The sequence below is a fragment of the Chlamydomonas reinhardtii genome, chromosome 12 (assembly GCF_000002595.2).
Source record: "Chlamydomonas reinhardtii strain CC-503 cw92 mt+ chromosome 12, whole genome shotgun sequence".
Classification (NCBI taxonomy): domain Eukaryota; kingdom Viridiplantae; phylum Chlorophyta; class Chlorophyceae; order Chlamydomonadales; family Chlamydomonadaceae; genus Chlamydomonas; species Chlamydomonas reinhardtii.
The window spans coordinates 1,065,894-1,081,673 of NC_057015.1; the positions used below are offsets into that span (position 1 = coordinate 1,065,894).

The 15,780-nt window shown below is 64.2% G+C and overlaps 2 protein-coding genes across 2 annotated transcripts; both read left to right on the forward strand.

Annotated features, from left to right (window-relative positions):
• Positions 1–3,192: 3,192 nt before the first annotated feature.
• Positions 3,193–4,764, forward strand: CHLRE_12g490891v5 (uncharacterized protein). The gene is made up of 4 exons (XM_043067915.1): positions 3,193–3,325; positions 3,677–3,753; positions 3,890–4,032; positions 4,368–4,764. The coding sequence occupies exons 2-4, from the start codon at positions 3,742–3,744 to the stop codon at positions 4,657–4,659; spliced, it is 447 nt and encodes a 148-aa protein (XP_042918021.1). The 5' UTR covers positions 3,193–3,325; positions 3,677–3,741; the 3' UTR covers positions 4,660–4,764.
• A 78-nt stretch (positions 4,765–4,842) lies between these two features.
• On the forward strand, positions 4,843–15,772 carry CHLRE_12g490850v5 (uncharacterized protein). Its single transcript, XM_043067914.1, has 22 exons — positions 4,843–5,101; positions 5,491–5,589; positions 5,815–5,883; positions 6,122–6,347; positions 6,849–7,030; positions 7,594–7,785; positions 8,009–8,028; positions 8,277–8,421; positions 8,815–8,985; positions 9,240–9,365; positions 9,688–9,783; positions 9,990–10,137; positions 10,801–10,973; positions 11,282–11,416; positions 11,643–11,751; positions 11,999–12,128; positions 12,529–12,679; positions 13,028–13,195; positions 13,491–13,754; positions 14,161–14,322; positions 14,585–14,831; positions 15,055–15,772. The coding sequence occupies exons 1-22, from the start codon at positions 5,030–5,032 to the stop codon at positions 15,288–15,290; spliced, it is 3,321 nt and encodes a 1,106-aa protein (XP_042918022.1). The 5' UTR covers positions 4,843–5,029; the 3' UTR covers positions 15,291–15,772.
• Positions 15,773–15,780: the final 8 nt, after the last annotated feature.

The window sequence follows — 15,780 nt, forward strand, 5'->3', positions numbered from 1 at the left end:
GCTTCGGAGTCGCTGGGGAAACGGCATACCAAGCCGCTGCCCACCAGGCCGCACATGCAACCGTCCAAAATCACACGCCCAGCAATGCCAGCCCATGCCTCTTGCATCGCCCGCGCCCTCCAGAATGCTTGACGCCCTGCATGCGTCCCTAGCAGTACAAGGTTTGCCATGACACACGCATGTTGTCAGGCGGAGAAACCGCAGACAGGGCATTCCAAGCCGCTGCCCACCACGCCGCCCATGCAACCGTCCAAAATCACACGCCCGGCAATGCCAGCCCATGCCTCTTGCATCGCCCGCGCCCTCCAGAATGCTTGACGCCCTGCATGCGTCCCTAGCAGTACAAGGTTTGCCATGACACACGCATGTTGTCAGGCGGAGAAACCGCAGACAGGGCATTCCAAGCCGCTGCCCACCACGCCGCCCATGCAACCGTCCAAAATCACACGCCCGGCAATGCCAGCCCATGCCTCTTGCATCGCCCGCGCCCTCCAGAATGCTTGACGCCCTGCATGCGTCCCTAGCAGTACAAGGTTTGCCATGACACACGCATGTTGTCAGGCGGAGAAACCGCAGACAGGGCATTCCAAGCCGCTGCCCACCACGCCGCCCATGCAACCGTCCAAAATCACACGCCCGGCAATGCCAGCCCATGCCTCTTGCATCGCCCGCGCCCTCCAGAATGCTTGACGCCCTGCATGCGTCCCTAGCAGTACAAGGTTTGCCATGACACACGCATGTTGTCAGGCGGAGAAACCGCAGACAGGGCATTCCAAGCCGCTGCCCACCACGCCGCCCATGCAACCGTCCAAAATCACACGCCCGGCAATGCCAGCCCATGCCTCTTGCATCGCCCGCGCCCTCCAGAATGCTTGACGCCCTGCATGCGTCCCTAGCAGTACAAGGTTTGCCATGACACACGCATGTTGTCAGGCGGAGAAACCGCAGACAGGGCATTCCAAGCCGCTGCCCACCACGCCGCCCATGCAACCGTCCAAAATCACACGCCCGGCAATGCCAGCCCATGCCTCTTGCATCGCCCGCGCCCTCCAGAATGCTTGACGCCCTGCATGCGTCCCTAGCAGTACAAGGTTTGCCATGACACACGCATGTTGTCAGGCGGAGAAACCGCAGACAGGGCATTCCAAGCCGCTGCCCACCAGGCTGCACATGCAACCGTCCAAAATCACACGCCCGGCAATGCCAGCCCATGCCTCTTGCATCGCCCGCGCCCTCCAGAATGCTTGACGCCCTGCATGCGTCCCTAGCAGTACAAGGTTTGCCATGACACACGCATGTTGTCAGGCGGAGAAACCGCAGACAGGGCATTCCAAGCCGCTGCCCACCAGGCCGCCCATGCAACCGTCCAAAATCACACGCCCAGCAATGCCAGCCCATGCCTCTTGCATCGCCCGCGCCCTCCAGAATGCTTGACGCCCTGCATGCGTCCCTAGCAGTACAAGGTTTGCCATGACACACGCATGTTGTTAGGCGGAGAAACCGCAGACAGGGCATTCCAAGCCGCTGCCCACCACGCCGCCCATGCAACCGTCCAAAATCACACGCCCGGCAATGCCAGCCCATGCCTCTTGCATCGCCCGCGCCCTCCAGAATGCTTGACGCCCTGCATGCGTCCCTAGCAGTACAAGGTTTGCCATGACACACGCATGTTGTCAGGCGGAGAAACCGCAGACAGGGCATTCCAAGCCGCTGCCCACCAGGCCGCACATGCAACCGTCCAAAATCACACGCCCGGCAATGCCAGCCCATGCCTCTTGCATCGCCCGCGCCCTCCAGAATGCTTGACGCCCTGCATGCGTCCCTAGCAGTACAAGGTTTGCCATGACACACGCATGTTGTTAGGCGGAGAAACCGCAGACAGGGCATTCCAAGCCGCTGCCCACCAGGCCGCACATGCAACCGTCCAAAATCACACGCCCGGCAATGCCAGCCCATGCCTCTTGCATCGCCCGGATGGACAGTTCGGTCTGCATGAGGAGGGCGCGCAGGACAAGTCAACAACAACATCATCTCCCGCACCATCATATCCCGCACTATGGTAGCATGCGGTCCCCACCTCCGCATGCCAACTTGCCCCCTAGTCGGGAGCGGTGTCTAGTTGAGATGGGAATCCGGCGCCAGCTGAACCCACCCCCAAATCCCCATGCATGCCCAGCGTAGAGGACCGTTCTAGCACCCGTGCAAAAGTCACGTTGAGGAAGAGTCGTCGGGGGCCAACGGGCTCCGGGACCACAAGAAGACCAGAACGTCACCACACGCCGGCCGGACGGGCCGGTACAGCCGACCCAGTAAGCGGTCGGTACTCTGCTCCGAAGACCCCGTCGCTGAACGGGGATCAGCTTCCAGATGCACTAAAACACTATTGACACTGTAGCCCAGCAGCTACTCACGAAAACATTATCGTTTGCTCCTAATTTTGTGCCCCACTTCTCCATTTGTTGTGTGCCGACGGCAGAATGTAATGTGTTTCATGTTGAATTCTTAATATCACTGTGTCCTAGTCAATGTCCCGTGATGGCTCCCCATTCCTCGGTCAATTCCCTGGTCCTTTCCCCGGTCCTTTCCCCGGTCCTTTCCCAGGTCCTTTCCCAGGTCCCGTTCTTGTTGATTCCCCTACGCATGGAGGAGTAGCATGGTTGAGCTTGACAGCAGCCCCGCCCTGAGTGCGAGTGGTTCAGTGCACTCCAATACGAAGCTGCTGTCAAGGCTGCTGTATACCCCCTCTCCCGCGCGCCTCGTCCCTGCCTGTTTTCTTCAACCCCTCCGCAGCTCCACGGTTCCGACTTCTGTTCATTCCTGACCTCTATCGTCTCAGCTTTTCTTCACTGTGCGCGGGTTAGCTGGACCATGGACTGTGGAAGGAGTTGCAGCGGGCTTTGCACCCCTGACAACTCTGCGTGACTGAAAATGCGGCATCCCCGGCAAATCCTCGTCACCGGCTCTGCGCATCTGCAAAAATGAAGACTTGATCGGGGTATCCTTCATCCTCGTCATATCGCCGAAAATCTCCTAAAAGACGATGACATTCCATCACTTTCTACAAAATATATATGTCACTATGGTAGAGTTTGCCTCTCCTCAGACACCGCTTGTTTTGTTCAAAAGCGTGCGTGAACCCCCCCCTCCGTTTGTCTGGAAAATGGCCAAAATGGCCGTTTAATGTCTGGAGACATTAAGATAGGAGCCCTGGACGGAGGACCACCAGGTCTCCATCGGCACTGATCCTCAGGGCCGCTGGCAGGCTGTCATCATCGAGGGAGCTCAGGAGTTCGTCCCACTGGCAAAGCAGTGCACCGAACTGCAGGTGTGTCGGGGGTGCACCCGGGAAACAGTGGGGAATAGCCGAACGAAAGGAACATCCTGATATACTTGGAAAACCAACATCGTGTAGGCCCCACTTAATTAACCCCAGGAAATGCAGTATAGTTGCATCGAAGTAGGTATGCCCACGACGGAAGATGCCCTATTCCTATTTTGCCGTGACCGATATTTGTGCTCCTGGGGGAGGACATGGCCAAGGCTGATGCTGCTCACCTGAAACTTATTGGGGTCGCAGATACCGTACTCAGCTGCTGGGAAGCAGGCAGGGTAACACGTCGGCCTCTGGTGTGCCTCTTTCCATGCATGTGCCCTCTACTGCCCCTTCACCCTGCAGCCCGAGGTGCCCATCGGGTGTTTGCGGCCCTGAGGGACGACCTGCGGCGTGCAGAGGAGGTGGCGATGGGCCCGCCGGTGCGGGCACATTGGGAGGTTGGGAAAATGAGGACCGTTGTGGCGGTTTGCATGTGGCGATGGTACAGACTAGGGGCCACTCGTGCTGATGCAAATCCAAACTCCCTTCCGCTCTCCCTCACGCCCCGTGCCGTAGGCGCCGGGGCCGGGCACGCGCAACACGCGGCACGGCACGGGCCACGCCATGCGCGACCAGCACGTGACTCTGCAGCCCGAGGGGCTGAGGGCCATGCTGGCGCACGTGGCGTCCATGCTGAGGGACCCGGAGGGCTACGGCAGGTAGGTAGGGTGCGTGTGGGGGGGGGGGGAGGGAGGGGGTTGTAGATACCAGCCCAAACCCAACGAAAACGAGGGGGCAAGGGGATGGGAAACAGGGAGGGGCGGGAATGCGGGATGGTGCTGCCGAGCAAGACGGAGCGGAGGGGTCCCAAGTGGTCATACAGGCCGAGCGCCAGGCACCAACGTTATGCGCATGGCAGGGCAGGGTGGCATGTTTGGCGAGAGTGCAAATGCAGATCAGAAGGGGGAAAGGACTTGAGACGCGGCGCCACGCCAGACACTTGCCTTCCCTTTTCATTCAAGCAAACCGCGCGCATTGCGCCTCACAACAACAGGGCTCGCGAGCAGGGCAACTTGCACGGCTATGCGCTGCCCACGCCCGGCACTGAGGCGGTGGCATCGGAGCGGACGGCGGCGGGCGACGAGGAGGTACCGGCGCCGGCACAGGGCGCTCACTGCGGTGTGGTGCTTGGGCCGCCGGGTCTGGCCCCGGTCAACATGACAGAACACCTGAAGGGGTCGCCGCAGTGGCTACTGCAGCCGCGGAGCGGGCGGCGTGGGGTGGGGAGCGAGGACAGAGGAATGAGGGGCCCGGCCAGCGACGGCACCGCTAGGTGGCGAATGTAGACGTGGAGCGGAGGATAAGGGGAGTGATTTGCTTCGTAGCTCAATTGTAGAGCGCGAGGCCCGAAAGCGACGGGGCCTTGGAGAGGCGGAGAGCGAGCGTACGGTGGGACACACACCGGCATGCCCATACCGGCACGCCCAGGTCATGGACGATGTGGCAAAACATGCATGGAGTATACTTAAGAGAACGCATGCAGTTGGTGCACAGAGCTGCAGGCCCATAGCAAGGGCGCAGTAGTCCGAGAGCCGCGATTTATTGTTTGCTTCTACCACGCAGCAGTTGCTTTGTCCTATATCAATAGCGCATCAGGAGACTCATAATCACAGCCTACAAATAAATATCAGTTGATTACAAGGAGCACGAGCAAAAATGGCGCAGCCAGCTGTGCCAGCGCCGGACCTGGACTCGCTGCTGATGGCATGCCTGTCGAATAACACAGAGGTGGGACACCTGACAATAAAGACTTCCAAAATTTGGCCACAATTGGGCGATGGGGTCGGCGGCGGTCGCTCGAGTCGCGAGTCAAGCGCTGATGACGCACTTCAGCTAGTACAATCTATTGGCGGAAAGAGGAAAACCAAAGGGGACGGTCGGGTTGGGGCGCCTCTGGGGCTGGCACGCACCTGGACGCACCTAGTGCAACACCCCTGCACGCGTGGGGTCCATGGGCTCTTTCTTAGGGACTTGCCGTCTGTGCCCATCCATTGCACAGCTATGCTGCGGCATGTCCGTCACTCTCTCCTGCCCTCTCCGCGGCCCCCCTTTTTCTCCCGACCCATCTCCATTCCCAACTCCCCACGCCCGACACCCAACACCCAACACGCACACAGGCCATCAAGGCCGCTGAGGCCGCCCTGAAGAAGCTGACTGGGTCGCCCGCCCTCATGCCGGAGCTGCTGGCACGTGCCGCCGGCCACCCCTCGCCCGAGGTGTGTGTGCACAGGCCTGCAGCGGGAGGTCGGAGGGGGCAGCGGCTTGCTTTGGGGGGGGGCGTTGCTTAGGAGGGGGGCTGCTGTCGGCTTTGGGGATCATGCTGCCGCTGCGCGTCTGGGAGTCGGGATGCAATTTAGCCTATTGGATGCATTTGCCGGTGGTGGCACTGCTTGTGTGTTTAATGCTCGTTGCCTTCGCATCATCACTGCATCTGCGCGCAGGTTCGGCAGCTGGCGGCGGTGCTGCTGCGCAAGGCCGTGACCAAGCACTGGACCAAGCTGGGCGAGCAGGTGGGAGGGCAGGCAGGGCAGGGCAGTGGGGCAGGGCAAGTCAGACAGGGTAAACCTTTGTACCGTTCAGGAACATGCGTTATGAAAACAGCTCCCCACACACACGCACACACACACACACACACACACACACACACACACACACACACTTGCCAAACCAGCTACGCACTGTGACACGTGCTATACCGCTCCACTCCCCCCTCCCCTCCCCTCCCCTCTCCGCCCCCCGCCCCCACAGGACCGCGCGCACGTGCAAGCGGTGCTGTTGGAGCGGCTGGTTGCGGAGCCCACCCACCCCGTGCGCAAGAGCCTGGGCCACCTGGTGGGGGTGGTGGCTCGCCACGCCGTGCCGCGGGCCGAGTGGCCGGGGCTGCTGGAATTCCTGGGGCGCTGTGCCGCCAGCGGCGAGGCGGGGCACCGGGAGGTGGCGCTCAGCCTGCTGGGCAGCCTGGCGGAGCACGTGGGTGAGTGGGAGGGGCGTGTGTGTGTGGGGGGGGGAGATTACATTCATGAATAGTTAAGGAAGTGGTAGACGCACGTGGTAGACGGTAGACCATCTTGCGGAACATGAAGCGTTACGATGTCGGGGGGGGGGGAAGGGGGGGGGCGTTGTAGATACCAGTCCAAATTAAACCGACCCCAATGCAACAGCGCGAGGAGGGGGAGAGAGAGTCGTTGGGTCGGTGGGTGGAGGACGTGGCGGGATGGGGTGGGGTGGGGTGGGGTGGGGCGGGAGGGGCGGCAGGGGCGGAGGGATGGGGCGTGTGGCCGTGTGTTACAGGGTGATTGCGGGGTGCAAGGGGGGGTTGCGAGAAGCGGGAGGGGAAGGTGAGGGACACATGGTCAGTATCGATGGAGCACCAAACAGCGAGCCGTCCGCATCTTACATGAACACACACACACACACACACACACACACACACACACACACACACACGCACACACACACACACACGCACACGCAGGCGAGCACCTGGCGCCGCACGTGGCCTCGCTCCTGGCGGTGGTGGGCGCGGGGCTGCGCGACCCCGCGCCGGACGTGGTGCGGGCGGCGGTGCGCTGCCTGGAGCCGCTGGCGGGCCTGGTGGCGGGCGGGCCGGCGGCGGGCGTGGAGGCCTTCCACGGCCTAGTGGCGGCGCTCATGGAGGTGCGTGTGTGTGGGGGGTGGGGGGGGGAAGGGCTGGGGTTGTAGGTACCAGCCCAAACTGAAGCGAACCCAGTGCAGTAGAGCGAGGAGGAGAGCGTGGCCTATGCTTCACAACGGAGTGGCACGCGACGTCAATAAGCAAAGCACAAGGTGCAACTAGTGCAAAGATTGTGTATGCGATGCAGCAATCATCAGGGGAGGGATATTGGGGTGATGAGGGTGGACGGGGTGGACGGGGTGGGGCGGCACGGAGTATGTGGCCATGGTCAAACTTGAGTCGGTTGGGGCGGGGGGTTGGTAGGTTGGGGGCTCGGGGGGGGGGGCGCGCTCACGGCCAAAGCTTAGGGCGCGCGCGTGTGTGTGATCGTATGCGGACTTTCCAGGGGCTTGGGCGGCAGCGCGGGCTGGCGGGCGCTGTACGGGAATACGGTACCGAGTCCAGGCGTCTGACTGGAGCACACACGCCCCCTCCCACACACGCTCCCTCCCATACATGCCCGCTCCCACACGCCCCCTCCCTCCCACACACACACGCCCTCCCCCTCCCACACGCTCCCCCGCAGGTGGCTGCCGCCGCGCACGCCGCCTCCCCCCAGGACGACGAGACGCTGGTGGCGGCGCTGCAGCTGTTCGTGGAGCTGTGCGAGGCGTCGGCGCCGCTGCTGGGCAAGCACCTGCCGGCGGTGGTGGCGCTGGCCATGCGGGTGGGGACGGACCCAGGCACGGAGCTCAGCACGCGGGAGGCGGCGCTAGAGGTGGGGCGTGGGGTGTGGTTTGAATGTGGAGTGTGGGTTGGATGTGAGGGGATGCGGCTATTCTGTGTTGCCTTGAACTTGAAGGGGCTGCACCGTTGCTGCGTGGCGTGTTGCGTTGTGTGTTGTGCGGATTGATGCTCGCTTATTGTAACCAAGCACCCTTCCTCCCCTGTCCTCCCCTCCTCCCTGCCGCGCTGTGTGTGTGTGCCGCTCCCCACTGCAGGTGGTGCACTGGATTGCGCGGTGGGTGCGGGGGGGAGTGGGGGTATGGGAGTGGCGCGGCGCGGGAATGAAGTGTGTGCTTTTTCGTGTGTGGGTTCGCCGGAAGACACCGCCTTGTGGGCGTGTCCTTTCCCGTCGACTCGCTCCCTCCCCATCCCTCTCCCTCTCCCTCCTCTCCCTCCCTCCTTCCCTCCCCATCCCTCTCCCTCTCCCTCCCCATCCCTCTCCCAATCCTCCCCTACCTCCTCCCTTCCCCATGCCCCTCCCAGCTTCAAGCCCAAGCAGCTGGGCCGCAACAAGGAGCTGGTGCGGCAGGTGGTGACGGCGCTGTGTGCCATGGCCGCGCAGCCGCCGCCGCCGGACCTGGACCCCGAGGACGACGGCGTGCTGCCGCCCAGCAAGATGGCCACACAGGTGGGCGGAAGGAGGGTGGAGCGAGGGAGGGTGGGAGGGAGGGAGGGAGGGGGTGTGGGGGATGTGGGAGGGTTTGGGGGGTGTTGGGGTGTATGGGAGGGAGCGTGTGGGGATTGATGCACAGTGTGTCACACATACCCACGCACACACACAGTCATAGTAGTCACCGCATCGTGTGCGTGCGCACCCGGGTGTTCTCTTCACTGCGTGTTCCCTTTACTTCCATGTCCTCTCCCTAGCATGAGCACAAAGATGCACGCCCCTCGGCCCACTCGCCATGCCCCCACTCCCTGACCCTGAACCCACTCCCTGACCCGCCCCTCCTCTCGTCTCCTCACCCGCCCCTCCTCTCCTCTCCTCACCTCTCCTCACCCCTCACCCCTCGCTCCTCAGGCCCTGGACGCGGTTGCACTACACGTGCCCCCCGCCGCCGTGTTCCCGCCCGTCATGGCCTTTGCGCGCGAGGCGCTGGCCGCCCCGCAGCCCGCCGCGCGCGACGCGGGTCTGACCTGCCTGGCGGTCATCTTTGAGGGCTGCCGGGAGCCGCTGAGGAAGAGGCTCAAGGTGGGTGAGGGGTGAGGGGTGGGGGGTGGGGGTGGGGGTGGGGGGTGGGGGGTGGGCGGTGGCGGTGGACTGCAGGTGATCGGCTGGCCCGTTTTGGGAAGGTGGGGTTTACAAAGTAGTTTAACCTACATCAGTCACCACCGCCCACCACCGCCCATCGCCCTCTCGCCACGGCCCCCACCACCCACTACCTCCCACACCCACTCACCTCCCACAACCGCTGCCTCCCACACACCAACGCACACACGCCCCAGGACGTGGTTCCGCTGCTGCTATCCGGCCTGCGCGATGGCGAGGCCAGTGTGCGGGGCGCCGCCGCCTTCGCGCTGGGCATGGCGGCCGAGTTCCTGCAGCCCGAGATCGTGGAGCACTACAAGGAGGTGGGGGGTGGCGGGGTGGCGGGGGGAGGCGGGGGGAGGCAGGCGGGGGAGCAGGAGGGCAGGCGGGCAGGGGAGGGGGGAGGCAGGTGCTGAGACGTGCGTGCGTGGGACTGGGGACGGCGCAAACATAGGCGTGGCCATGAGTTCAGTGCAGTCTCCCCAATGCCCGAGACATCTCCAACCTCCGCCCAACCGCCGCCCTCACCCACCCACCCCGCCCCAACCACCCCACCACCCCACCACCCCACCACCCCACCACCCCACCACCCCGCCTGCCTGCCTGCCTGCCTGCTCCCTCCCCCCTCCCCCCCCGTGTGTCCAGGTGCTGCCCCTGCTGTTCCCGCTGATGGCGGAGGGCAATGCGGACGTGTGCGAGCGCACCTGCTACGCCCTGGACACCTTCTGTGAGGCACTGGAGGTGAGCAGGAGCGGGGGGAAGGCGCTGGAGGCGGAGGGGGGGGAGGAGGAGGTGGAGGGGGAGGGGGACAGGGGTGGGTTGGATGAGGAATTCACCCCAACACCCCAGTATCCCACCGCCCCCAGCCCAAACCCCGACCTCCCCCCGTCATAATGAACCCACCCACCGAACCGCCTCTCCTCACTCCCCTGCACACCTGCACACAGGGTCCCGAGATCGTGCCCTACCTGCAGCAGCTGGTGGGCGGGTTGGGCGCCGTGCTGGGCTGCAGCGGCCCGCCGGTACAGGAGCTGTCGCTGTCGGCTCTGGCGTCCGTGGTGGCGGCGGCGGGCAAGGAGTTCGAGCCCTACCTGGGTGAGAAGGGGGGAGTTCTATGCCCGAGCTGGGCGAATGGGTCCTTGTGCTGGATTGACCAAATGTCCGCTGGGAGGGTTGGTGGATGACGGTGGGAGGGGTGCGGGTGCGGTGCCGCCGTGCCAGGCCCTGGGGGCCTTTCTCCTGGCCCCGTGTTGGTTGGTTTGGTGTAGTTCGGGCTGGTATTTAACCCCCCCTACACCTTCACTTCTTAAGTCATCATGAATGGGACACCCCCACACACACACACACACACACTGCTGCCGCCCTGTGCTCTGTTGTTTTCTTATTCGCTCGTAGGTGAGAATTTCATCGAGGATTGGGCGGGAGCTTGGACTTAGCGGCCAGGAGTAGCGACGCGGAGCTAGGAATTGTAGGAGTGCCTGGGCCTCACGGTACCGTGAGCACATGCATGGGTTTGCACCCTTGAGAGCGTGTGGACACTAATCCCCCCTCGAGGTTAGAGTAGCGGGGGTTGCGCGATTTCCGGTTGGTAAGACCGGCGGCTCACCGCAGCAGGTATGCGAGGTAACTTCAGGTAACATCCGTAAACCGTCGCTTTGCTGCATCGCATACACTGTCTTTGCGCAACGTTTTCCTTGTGCTCTTTAACACACACACACACACACACACACACACACACACACACACACACACGCACAGGCTCCGTGCTGCCGGCGCTGCACCCCTTCATGTCCTCCTCCGCGCCCGCACTGGCCGCCTGCCGCTGCCGCGCCACCGAGACGGCGGGGCTGCTGTTCGAGGCGCTGGGCGGCCCGGGCGGCAGCGCACAGCTGAGGGCGCTGGCGGGGCCGCTCATGGAGCTGGGGCTGCAGGTGCGGGCGGGGGGCTTGGGGGGGGCGTGGGGGGGGGCGTGGGGGGATGGTGGGGGAACGCGTGTGTGGGATGGGGGGGGCGCCGCCACTGCCACTGCTGCCGGTCCGCGCACTTTCACACACTTCCCCATCCCCTCTCCCGCTTCCCCCCATCCTTCCCAACCCCTCCCAATCAATCCATCCCTTCCCAACCCCCATCTTCCCTCCTCCCTCCCCCCTCCCTTCTCCACCCTGTACCGTGTTTCCAACCATGTATGAACCCCCCCTTCCTCCCCTCCTCTCCTCCCCCTCTCCCCCCCCCCCCCCAGGGCTTCAAGCTGGACAGCAGTGAGCTGCGCGAGTACGGGCACGGGCTGTTCTCCTGCATCGCCAAGAGCCTGGCCGCCGACTTCGCGCCCTTCCTGCCGCACTGCGTGCCGCTGGCGCTGGAGTCCATCGCGCAGGTGTGTGTGTGTGTGTGTGTGTGTGTGTGTGCGTGTGTGTGTGTGTGGAATCAAAGGGGTGACGGGGAGAGTTGTAAATGCCAGCTCAAGGGGTGGGGTATTGGAATGTGCCAGGAAGGCGATAAGAAGGCAGGGTCGAAGCCGCGCGTGATTGCAAATGTGTGTGTATGGGCCTTGCACTTGGCGCACCACCACCACCACCACCACCACCGCCGCTCGCCCGCAGGACGATGGCGTGTTCGGTGATGACGACGACGAAGAGGAGGAGGAGGAGGATGACGAGGACGAGGAGGAGGAGGACAATCGGCGGGCGCAGCAGTTGAGCATTCGCACGGGTGAGTGCCGGCGTGCATCCACTCACACACACGTCGGTAATCAAACATCCTGCATGTGCACGTCCTCACACGGGCAGGCGAAACTGCATTTCTACGACAACACCTGCTCATCAGCAAACCAACACCAAAGTCTGCAACACCTCCCACGCCCGCCCGCCCACGTACCAATGTATATGGCTACAACTTCGCTTCTTCGTAATTTCGGTCATCGTGAATGTAATCCCCCACGTCCCCACCGCGCCGCCAGGTGTGCTGGACGAGAAGTGTGCCGCTACCAGCGCGCTGGGTCTGTTCGCTCAGGCCTGCCCCGCCGCCTTCACGCCCTACCTGGAGCCGACGCTGGCGGCCTTTACCAAACAGCCCGGAGGCATGTGCAGGTGCGTGCGTGTGTGCGCGCGCGTGTGTGTGTGTGTGTATGTGTGTGTGTGTGTGTGTGTGCGTGTGTGTGTGTGTGTGTGTGTGTGTGTGTGTGTGTGTGTGTGTGTGTGCGTGCGATTTTGCAAGCTGGTGCCGAGAAGGGGGCGCCAGCTTTGTAAGGGCACGACATGTGGAGGCATGCGGCTAGGGAGGGAGTTGGACAGAGAGCATATCATCCTTCTTTCCTTCGTCTTGCCCCAATTTGGGCTCAACTTGGCTTGTCATGCGTCCTCGTGTCTCGCGAGCCCTCAACCCCATGCCAACCCCCCCCCCCGGTAACGCTTCATGTTCCGCAAGATGGTCTACCGTCTACCACTTCCTTAACTAATCATGGTTGCCACCCCCCCCCCCCTTCCTCAGGTACTTCCACGAGGAGGTGCGGGTGCAGGCGGCGGAGGCGCTGCCGCGCCTGGTGCTGTCCGTGTACGCAGCCTGCCCGCCGCCGCCGGGGGCAGCGGGGGCCGCGGCCGTGCTGCCGCCGGTGCGCGCGGTGCTGGACGTGGCGTGCAAGGTGGGCGCGCGGGGGTGCGGGGGTTGGGGATATGGGGTCGGGTGGGGTGGGGTGGGACAAGTAGTGCGAGTGCGGTGGACGAGGTACGATAGGGTTGCCCAAGACCCAAGACCCGAGCTTGCAGCGGGAAGGTGGTTGTCGGTGCCAGCGATTGTCACCGGGTCCCACCGAACCAATCCTGTCATCCGCCGTCAACAAGAGTCTCTTGGTGCACACCGCACATGCGTGTTGCCACACACACACACACACACACACACACACACACACACACACACACACACACACACACACACACGCACACACACACACACGCACACACACACACACGCACACATCCCGGCCCCCCAGGAGCTGACCCGGGCCCTGGAGGACTCGGATGCGGCGGTGGTGGCCGCCGCGCTGCAGGGCCTCACCGCCCTGCTGCGGCAGCTGGGGCCGGAGCCGCTGGGCGGCGCGGTGCTGGGCGCGCTGTCGGGAGCCGTGACGGCGGTGTTCAAGAGCGAGGCGCCGTGCCAGGTGGGGGCTTGGGGGGGGGGCTTGGGGAGGTGGGGTAGGCGCGGGGGGTGGCGGGGTAGGTGCGGGAGGTGGGGTAGGTGGGGTAGGTGCGGGAGGTGGGGTAGGTGGGGTAGGTGCGGGAGGTGGGGTTAGTGCGGGAGGTGTGTGAGGCAGCACAGGGTAGGATGGAGGAGACACGCTCGTGCGCATGGGCAAGTTTTGCAAGCTCCCTTATTTGTGTCTGGGTGTGTGCGTGTCTCTGCGTGCGTTTACATAGTGTCACACGCATCACACCCCAACCCCTTCCCTCCCACAGGCCTACCTGGACGATGAGGACGACGACGGCGGCGACGACGACGAGGAGGGCGGCGGCGGCGCGGCGGCCGAGGAGGAGCTGTTCACGGCCGCCGTGGACTGCATGCCGGCCTTCGCGGCGGCGGGCGGCGCCGACGCCTACGCGCCCGTGTTCGCGTCGCAGCACCTGCCCGCCCTCGTGGCGCGGCTGCGGCTGCCGCACCAGCCGCCCGACCTGCGGGGCGTGCTGGTGGGCGGCATCGCGGAGGCGGCGGAGGTGCTCAAGGTGGGGAGGAGGAGGAGGGCGAGGGCGGGTTGGGGGTTGTACTTACCAGCCCAAACTAAACCAAACCAAGCTAAACTAGCGGAGCACAGGCAGGGAAGGAGGAGGGGGAAGAGGAGGAGGAGAGGGAGAAGGGCGGGGTAGTTTGTCCCAATCCCAATCAAACCATTGCCAACCCAGAACGAGAGAGAGCGCGGAGTGAGGGTGGGGGGCGGCAGGGCAGGTAAAGGAGAAGGGTCAAGGTGTGGAGTGCGGCATTGCGACCCAGCCGAGACCATCGCACCCGTATGCCACATGCTGAAAGCATATATACACACACACACACACACACACACACACACAATCTCTCTCTCGTGCTCCCAACACTCGTGCTCCCAACATACCTCCCCCTCCCCCTCCCCCCCTGCAGGCCCACCTGACCCCCCACCTGGGCGACCTGCTGCCGCTGCTGCTGCGCGAGCTGCGCTGCTCCGAGCCCATCAACCGCCAGAACGCCGCCTTCGCCGCCGGCGTGCTAGCGGCCGGGTGCGGCGGCGCCGCCATGGCCCCGCACCTGCCCAAGCTGCTGCAGGTGTGTGCGTCGTGCGCTGCGCGTTGTGCGGCGGACATACACGCCTGTGCCCCCTGTGTGTGTCGTGTAGGTGATGTGGCGGTTTGTTCTCACTGCCTCACGCGCCCATGGGCGGGGCGTTTTTGCTATGCGTGTATGTATCTACGCGCGTCGTGTTCCTGTCCTCACCACCCTCTTCCCTTGCCTCTCACCCGCCACCTTGCTCTTCCTCGGCGCTCCCTCCCCCCGCCCACACACGCACACCACCCTCACGCCCCCACAGGCCCTGCACCCGCTGTTCGCCGCCACGGAGAACGACGGTGTGCGCGACAACGCCCTGGGCTGCGTGGCGCGGCTGCTGACCGCCGCCGCCGACCCCGCCGCGCCGCCGCCCGCCGGCCCCAGCGCCGCCGCCGCGGGGCTGCTGCCGCTGGAGGCGGTGCTGCCGGTGTTCCTGGGGGCGCTGCCGCTGCGCGAGGACCTGAGCGAGGCGGGCGCGGTGTACGGCGCACTGTGCGCACTCATGACAGGTGCGTGTGTGTGTTTTGGGTGGGTGGGGAGGAGGAAGTTGGGGGGAGAGAAGGGGGAATTGGGAAATGGGGGGAAGAAGGGGGGAAAGGCGGGGAAGGGTTGGTGCGTGGTGCCTGCCTGACATACCAACTAGCTGACACACGCGCCCACGGGCCGATACAGCCCCGACAAACCCGCCAACAACTTGCAACCGCCCCGGTCTCTGGATGGCACCGCACGCAGGCGACCTGGCCCAGCGGATAGCGCCGCTGGTGCCGCAGATTGTGTCCGCCTTTGGCGCGGCGGCGGTGCAGCAGCCGCCGCTGCCGGCGGCGGTGGTGGGCCAGGTGGCGGCGACGCTGGCGGCTGTGGCGGCGCAGTACCCCGGACCCATGGGGCCACTGGTGGCGGCGCTACCAGACGACCAGAAGGCGGCGCTGCAGGCGGCGGCGGCAGCGGCGGGGGCGGCGCCGTCCTAGTGCATAGGCTTGCTTGAAGGGGGGGGAGAATCGGGAGGGGCGGAGGAGAAGAGGGGGATAGGAGTGTCGTAGTAGGAAGGTGTGCTCGGAAGGAGCAGCAAGATGTGCGGTGTATGGGGCGGGACCACGGGGGCGCCATTGCGGCAGAAGCAGCAGACCCACCTGGTGGCATGACAGGATGCGGATGAGGTCGATGAGCAAGGCGGTGACAGGGGCGGCGCAGTTGGCTACGAACCATAGTGCGTGCGTTGGGCGAGCTGTTTAGCGGAGCGTCGGGACAGGGCTGGGAGTGCGATGGGACAGGTTTTAGGCAGGTTGGCGAGGTCCCGTAGGGTGCAGCTGACGCCCATACCCCAGGCAGACGCCAAACAATTTGCAGCGGCAGAGCAGTATGTAGTGCATGGCTGGTCGAACGCCGGAGTTACTGTACCACGGGACAGGGCTGGGAAGGAGGTGGTGTGAGGTTGTACATCAGAGACTGAGTGCACGC

Excerpts from the sequence above, each read along its gene's own strand:
- CHLRE_12g490850v5 (XM_043067914.1), top strand. The coding sequence starts at position 5,030 with ATGGCGCAGCCAGCTGTGCCAGCGCCGGACCTGGACTCGCTGCTGATG. Across the intron at positions 8,986-9,239 it reads CGCTGAGGAAGAGGCTCAAG|GACGTGGTTCCGCTGCTGCT; the intron begins GTGGGTGAGGGG and ends CACACGCCCCAG. Across the intron at positions 11,752-11,998 it reads GCAGTTGAGCATTCGCACGG|GTGTGCTGGACGAGAAGTGT; the intron begins GTGAGTGCCGGC and ends CCGCGCCGCCAG.
- CHLRE_12g490891v5 (XM_043067915.1), top strand. Across the intron at positions 4,033-4,367 it reads GACCCGGAGGGCTACGGCAG|GGCTCGCGAGCAGGGCAACT; the intron begins GTAGGTAGGGTG and ends TCACAACAACAG.